The following is a 7,788-nucleotide window of genomic DNA, read 5'->3' on the forward strand; positions in this document are numbered from 1 at the left end:
ACTACTAATGCAAAATACTCAAAGCTTTATAGAAATGAAACAAACATTTATTTTTAGCTCCATTCTGCTGCTGATACATACTTTAGGTTTCTGAATATTAAACTTGTTGCTGCCTTTCATAGTGTGTAACTTGAAGGCCCTGAGTACTTTGTCCCACACTGAAAACACTGGAATGATACAATTATTTGAAGATTGCCTAATAAGACTGATTCAGGACAGACGATTAGTTAAACTTTCCTAGCAGTCCTTCACAAACAGGGAACAGTCTATTCTCTCCATCTGTCAGCTGCTGCTGGCTCTTCCTCCTCCTCTTCCTCACACCCTGCTGAGTTTGTCCTGGTGGATCATCAGGGGTGCAAAGCCTCACAGATGATGTGCAGCAGTGGGTCCCTCAGTCTGTCCTCACTCTGGACACTTGCAGTTGTCACACATGGAAATCAAATGTGTGATAAGCTGCAGGATTCAAACACAAGTGTGACTTATTAATGAATGTTCATACTTTTATTACACAATCAGAGAAAGAAAAAGAGAGAGAGTGCAGGACAGACAGACAGATGACAGTCTCAGGTGTATACACTGCTACAAAACAGCACAAAAGAAGGAGGATTTAGTGTTTGTGTTATTACGAAACAAGAAGAGTTCCCAGATGGTACAGTGGACACATGTGACTCCTGTGATTAAAGCATCTTTCTTTCAGCTTAACGAGTGAACCGTCAGCTCGTTCAAACACACGTTAAAGTCAGTTTGGCTCGACCCCACCGAACAGAGGCAGCAATATAACATAGCTAACATTAACAGTGCAGTGAATCCTGCTTGTGCCGTGATATTCAGGACTGCAAACCGAGCAGCATCACTGACTTTCAGCTTGTTGTGTTTGTGGATATATGACTGATTTTAATTATCCATAAAATCATCACATTCTCTGTACACAGCAAATCCAGCATGTCCAAATTAACACTGTCGGATTTGATTTCAACACTATTAAAGTGTCTATATGGGTCCACACCAGAGAGTGTTAATTTAACTCTTTTTGGAGAGTTGGTACTTTAACTCTGTTTTAGTGTTAAACACCAAATCTGTCTGGAGTTGATAATTTAACACTTGGTGTTAAGAGTTTATATATTAACTCTCCAAGAGTATTTTAGTTTAACTACGTAAGAGTTATCTTCTAATTCATTCTAAAAAGCGGGAATTTTACTGTTCTGAACTTCTAGAAATTTCTTTTGGAAATAAACATTTACTAAAAAGATGCAATGGTTTTTGAAAAACATTTATTCTGAACTGTGCACCACAATTTCAAAACATTTTCTGAAAGATGTAACAGTATACATGTTCTCACTTTCATTAGAATTTTGTTTATCAAAAGGTCTGACATAGGCGAGCTGGTAAATGCAAATAACAGCATTCTCATCACTTATTTCTTCAATACAATATGCATGTCCTTCATTCATCACTTTGTGGAACTTCAACGCACTTCTGCTCTCCCCCATATTCCATCTTCACAAGCATATCCTGTGCGGAGATTGAATAAAAATTAGTTGACCCTAATTAATGGCACAAATAATCCAGTAAACAATTGCAGCACAGTAAAAAAAAAAAAAAAAGGAATCCTCTTTGAGCCTTTACTTGTGTAAAGTATTTTCCCAAAAGACAAGGACACAGGCAACAGGTAATACTGAACTAAATGTAAAACCTCAACCTTTTTCATTTTTACCTAAACCGTGTGCACAAAACTCTGGAGGGATCTATGCTAACGTAGAATCCAGTCAGGACGTCTGCTACTGCTGTTTGCTCGGTTTTTTTTTTTATGGGCGATCGTTTTCAGGCTTCAAGTAGCACCATTATACCAACATTTCACATTCTAGACATTGTTTTAGGTGTATTTGACCAAAAGTTTGACTGAAAATTCACATGCAAGCTTTTTTTCAAGGCTGTGGTATTTGCCTGCAAACAATACCTTTCAGCTAGCTAAAACAGAATATTATGCTATCAGCGAGCAACATGGCTAATGCCTTTCACACAGCTTTGTCTCAACTCCAAAGAGCCACAGAAGTAAAAGCTAATAGAAATAATTGAAACAATCTTTGAAAAAATGACTTACCAAGCATGGCAAACAACTCAAATACGTAGAGCAAAATGTTCTGAAACGGCTTCACTTCAGCTTCGATTGGAGCCGTGCTGGGGGCGGAGTCTGTGAATTTACTCTGTTGGTGTCATAGCCCCTCTAGGAGTTCAGAGTTAAGAGGTCAAGATGTTTCCATTGTAACACCTCCAGATTTGACATAGAAACACTCATTTTTAACACTCGATTTTAACTACTATCATTTTACACCTCAGAGTTACATTAAAACAGGGGTCACCAACCTTTTTGAAAGTGAGAGCTACTTCTTGGGTACCGATTAATGTGAAGGGCTACCAGTTTGACACACACTTCTCAAATAACAAATTTCCTCAGTTTAACTTAATTATGTGTTATCATTAATAATTAATGATATTCATCTATGTACGGACACTAATTATGTTAATTATTTTTCACCATAATTATAAAGAATGCAAGTAGGAAACAAGGTAGGAAACATAAATATCAATATGCAACGCTTTATTTCTATATATCTCTGCAAGTATTTACATTTTGAAGTGATCACTTCTACAACATTTTCACTTACCACTAACAAATTTTAACAAATCATGCACTGTTACATACATTATTTTTGTATGTATGTAACATACAAAAAATCAACTTTCAAATTTTACAGAACTTTTCACCAAATTGGCAGCATTTTAAAGCAAATTTTCACATGTTACACTTAACAAACACATTTGTTTTTCAATAATTAAATTCAACTTTGACATGACACTGTAATGTTGCCACTGAGAACATCTAATATGGCTTTCTTTGTCTGTTAGTGGGAAACCTGGCATTGCATGCTGTTCACCAGTGTGTTCTAATCTGGGGTATAACTTGACACTGCAACTCTGAGTGAGTCTTGCAGATGTGCATCGGAGAGGCGTGTTCTGTGTTTGTTCTTGATGAAGTTCATGTCAGAAAAGGCTGATTCACAAAGATAGGTTGAACCAAACAGGCTGGCAACCTTCATAGCTGCTGTGCACACACCACTGTACTTTTCTGTGTCAACAAGGCACCAAAAGTTTGGTGCACCCAGATAGGCTTTGAGGTGGACGTCATTTTGCAATGTTACAATTTCGATTTCCACCTGTCCAGCATCCAAGCTGAACATTGAACTTAGTTGCTCAGCAATGCATGTTGTGTCCACATTCATGAAAGGATTGGAAACAAATGAGACACATGGCTCAAGCTGATCAAGGTCACAAAACCTGTTCTCAAACTCTTGACCAAGTCAGTTTATGACTTGAGTGTACTTTTCTGCAACTTTGTCAAAAGTCTTAGATGCTGAAGCATTGTCTTTCAGCACCATCTGCACAGAGGGAAAGTGCAGCACCTATTTTCTCTGTAAATGCACAGAGAAAATGTTCATCTGGGCTTTAAATCCATTTAAAGCACTTATCATGTCAGCAACAGTCTTACCTTTGCCTTGCAGCTCACAGTTCAAATGGTTCAGTTTCCCAGTAATGTCTGTTAAAAACGCAAGGTCAAGTGTCCACTCAGTGTCCTCCAGCAGAGATGTGTCTTCCCCTTTGGATTGCATGAACTCCTTGATTTCACCCAAAAGTGACAAAAAACGAAGCAAAATCCGTCCCCTGCTGAGCCATCGGATTTCCGTATGTAGTAGCAGGTCACCATATTCAGCTGACAGCTCCTCCAATAGCACCTTGAATGTTCTGTGCTGTTTAGCTCTGGAGCGGATGCTGTTTATGATCTTCACGACGGGAGTCATGACGTGCTCGAAGCCGATCACCTTTGCGCATAACGCCTGCTGGTGAATGATGCAGTGGTAATGCATGAAGTTTGGGAACTCTGTGTCACCTTTACAGTGAGCGATGAATCCCGTATGTCGGCCGATCATAGCAGGAGCCCCGTCGGTAGTCACTGATACCAGCTTTTCCAACGGTACCTTTTTCTTCGCGAAAAACTCCTTCACCACGTTATAGATGTCAACTCCCTTCGTAGTTGTCTTTAGCGGCAGTAGTGTCAGAAGTTCTTCTTTTGTGGAGAAACCATCAAATACCATCCGGATAAAGACCATCAGCCGTGCTGTACTGCTGCTGTCGACGGACTCGTCACACTGGATGCTAAACCAACTGCACTTTGCCAGATCCTGATCCAACTGATCGGCCAAGTTCCCGGACATAGCCGACACTCTTTTAACAATTGTAGTTGCCCCCAGCTGGACATCAGAGAGAGTGGAGATTACATCGTTTCCATATTTCTCGTCTTTAAGCACAGTTTTTGCAATTATCATCATTGCTTCTTTGAAAACCTCCCTGTCTAAAAATGCCTTCTTTTTCTTAATCATGAAATGTGTAGCTCTAAATGAGGCTTCGGTTGCTTTTTGAGAGTTTTTCACCGGTCTCGTGAAAAAAGACTGCTGTTTGCTCAAACCTGCCTTTAATTCGCGGGCCTTTTCCGCTCGCAGTGTGCTGCCCTTTGGGTAGTTAGCATGGTAGCTTGTGTGACACGTTCGGAAATGTCTCTCCACGTTGTGCCGCTTTGCCGTTGCCACAGTTGCCCCGCAAATGAGACACACGCATGAATCTTTCACAGTGGTAAAAAAAAAGAACTCTTCCTCCCATTCACTGTGAAAATTATATGTTTTCTTCCTTTTTTCCGCCATGTTTTCCTCATCTCCTCACCTTTGCCTTTGCTGGTCTTCACGGCAACTGTTTCCGTGGAGACCAGCTAGCACTAAATATTAGATCATGATCTAATATTTAATAATAAACATTTTTTTTTATATATTATCTCTAACAAATTAACACCAATGCAATTGTGATTAAAAAAAAATAGCAAGAAAAAATAAAAATAGATGCAGCTTACTGGTAAGTTGTTATGGTGAGCTATTTTTAGAACAGGCCCGCGGGCGACTCATCTGGTCCTTGCGGGCGACCTGGTGCCCGCGGGCACCATGTTGGTGACCCCTGCATTAAAAGAATGTGACTCTACTTAGAGTAAAATTAACTCTACTTTTGCAAGAAGACTATTAACACCAAAACATTTAACACTTTTGAATTTGCTGTGTAAGATTAAAGTCAATTATTGAATGGCGTATATTTTGAAGTAAAGGCTTTAAAACCAAGTTAGTACAAATCGTACTAGTACATAATCGGCCTTAAAATGCGGCCTTTAAGGCTGCAGACCCCAAATCCGGTCATTGGTACTTCCTGGCTTGTGTAGTTACTAGGTAACAAAAGCTCAACACTGCCCCTAGCGTCCTGGAGCACTTCCGTTGTGTTTTGGAATTTGCAAGTGTTTTGGGGTTTGCATGTGTTTTGTCTCTAGGGGCCACCGTAGTTCAGTATACCATGACTTCAGTGTCAGTATAAAATGGTTAGTCTTTTTTTCTGTTTGTGTTCAGCTTCTGGTACATCGGCGAGCCTAACAATGTTGATGGAGGTGAAGATTGTGGAGAAATCTATTTCTATAAAAGAGAAAACTCCTGGAATGATGCACCATGTGGCAGAAAAAATGTCTGGATTTGTGAAAAAAATTTATAGATAATTTAACCCACCAGAAAATATTAAGATGTAAAATAATGACAAATAAATGTAGTCATATAATATCACCATTGATTTCAGGTAGTCAGCTGATTTTAAGTGAAAGCAGAGAGGCAGAAAAGACAACCAACATAATACTTTGTTTATAAAGTTGGTGTGCAGTCTGTTGTCTGTATGTTATACACAGAAAAATATTTAAATACTGTTCAAATTATGTGATTATCTTCTTTTTATACATATAAAATGTACCTCTGTTCCAGAGTTTTCTGCCATAAGTGGTACAAAACTTTCCATAAATGTGTTGGCAGCACTGATTTGCTTTGAGCAAACATAATCATGTGTGTTTGCAAATAATATCAAAAATACTTTATTCATTACATTATAACAGCAAGAACTGTTTCTCGAGTTATGTGTGACAACATGAGCCTGGTTACTGGAAAACAAGTAAATGACTTCAATAGTTTGGAAACTAAATGAGAAAAATGCAAAAACCCATGTGGAAGATTGTCACAGTTACCATTTTTTAAGGGTGCCAGAAAAAAACCAAATTATTTGTAGAAAGAATGATGTGAAGTTGTCTGACTGCTTGTATTCAGTGCCATTTTGTTATTACCACATATACTTCATTAAAAGGCCTGGAATCGCTTTTTCTTATTAAAAAACCCATTGCCATTTTACATGCAACATCTGTTAATGTTTAATGATCTACAGAATTATGAAAACAGCACACATAGCATTACAACAGGTAATCATGTACAGGTACTCAGAATTCTCACAGCCAGAAGGCATGCATGTGGTTACGTTAATTAGGTTGGTGATTCTAAATGTAAATAAGTACAAGCGAGCATATTCTTAGTATGGATATAAGCCTTTATTGTTTGTTTGTTTGTTTGTTCATTTATTTCAAACATGCAAACAATATTCCGGTAGATTTAATAAAGAAGATAAGAGAGAGAAAAAAATACTAAACAAAAGTCAATACATTTCAATATTGCTACCGTTCTAATTCATTTACATGTTGAAAGGGAGTGGTGCCACTAGCAGCAGCAATTAGACAGAATTCAGTAATTAAGGGCATAAAATGCAAGAACGTGGAGCATAAAATCAGCCTTTATGCGGATGATGTGTTACTCTTTCTCCAAAATTCACAAACCAATATCTCTGGGGTGATTGAATTGATAAACTCTTTTGCAAGAATATCAGATTACTCAATTAACTGGTCAAAATCTACAGTTCTACCGATTAATTGCTCCCTCCATAATTCCTCTTCTACACCACTGCAATCGGGAAATATAAAATATTTAGGTATTAATGTTTCTCCCAAGCTTGCAGATCTAACTAAATTAAACCATATCCCGCTTTTAAAGAAGGTAGAAGATGATCTGGCTAGATGGAAATGTCTACCCATATCACTCATGGGAAGGGTTGCCGCTATAAAAATGATGGTCTTACCAAAAATAAATTATTTATTCTCAATGATCCCAACTAAACCGCCACAAGATTGGTTCAGATCTCTAGATTCATGTATGTCCAAATTCCTTTGGAAAAATAAACCCCCCCGAATAAGCTTAAAAACACTACAAAAGACCAAGGATAAAGGAGGATTAGAACTACCTAACTTTCAGCACTACTTCTTAGCCAACAGGCTTCAGTTTATCTCAGGATGGCTAAAACACACCCTCTTAGATGAACCTTGGCTAGATGTAGAACAAGCACTTTGCAATAATCTAGAGATCTCAGACCTACCATTTATCAGCTCAAACATCCAACGACATGAATGCTTTAAAAGCATCAACATCAGCTCTTCTCTGACAGCATGGTGGGAGTTTCTAAAATTGACGGCGTCTTCATTAATCCCATGCAAACGTACACCTATCTGGAACAACCCTGACATATTACAAAACAATAATATGATAAACTTTTCAGATTGGAGTGGTAAAGGAATAAAATATTTAGAACATATACTAGAAGGAACAGAATTTATTTCATTTGACGGACTAGTTACACAATATGGGATCAACAAGAAAAGATTTTTAGAATATCAACAAATTAAATCCATAGTAAAAAAGAAATTTAAACCGGGTCAAGTTGAACTACAAACACCACCAAGTGTGGTTCAATTTCTTACTCTTAAAACCCCCAAATTACTATCCA

The 7,788-nt window shown here is 38.0% G+C and overlaps 1 protein-coding gene across 1 annotated transcript; it reads right to left on the bottom strand.

Annotated features, from left to right (window-relative positions):
* Nucleotides 1-413: 413 nt before the first annotated feature.
* On the bottom strand, nucleotides 414-7,204 carry LOC146668376 (general transcription factor II-I repeat domain-containing protein 2-like). The gene is made up of 2 exons (XM_085410277.1): nucleotides 2,102-7,204; nucleotides 414-1,512 (listed from the first exon to the last, which is right to left on the bottom strand). The coding sequence occupies exon 1, from the start codon at nucleotides 4,752-4,754 to the stop codon at nucleotides 3,462-3,464; it is 1,293 nt and encodes a 430-aa protein (XP_085266403.1). The 5' UTR covers nucleotides 4,755-7,204; the 3' UTR covers nucleotides 414-1,512; nucleotides 2,102-3,461.
* Between the last annotated feature and the right edge of the window lie 584 nt (nucleotides 7,205-7,788).

Source organism: Rhamphochromis longiceps, linkage group LG6 (assembly GCF_057381845.1).
Source record: "Rhamphochromis longiceps isolate RC_006_pf linkage group LG6, R_longiceps_female_GT1.1, whole genome shotgun sequence".
In the NCBI taxonomy this organism is placed as follows: domain Eukaryota; kingdom Metazoa; phylum Chordata; class Actinopteri; order Cichliformes; family Cichlidae; genus Rhamphochromis; species Rhamphochromis longiceps.

Bases quoted from the DNA above. Each gene is read 5' to 3' on its own strand.
- LOC146668376 (XM_085410277.1), bottom strand. From the start codon at position 4,754: ATGGCGGAAAAAAGGAAGAAAACATATAATTTTCACAGTGAATGGGAG.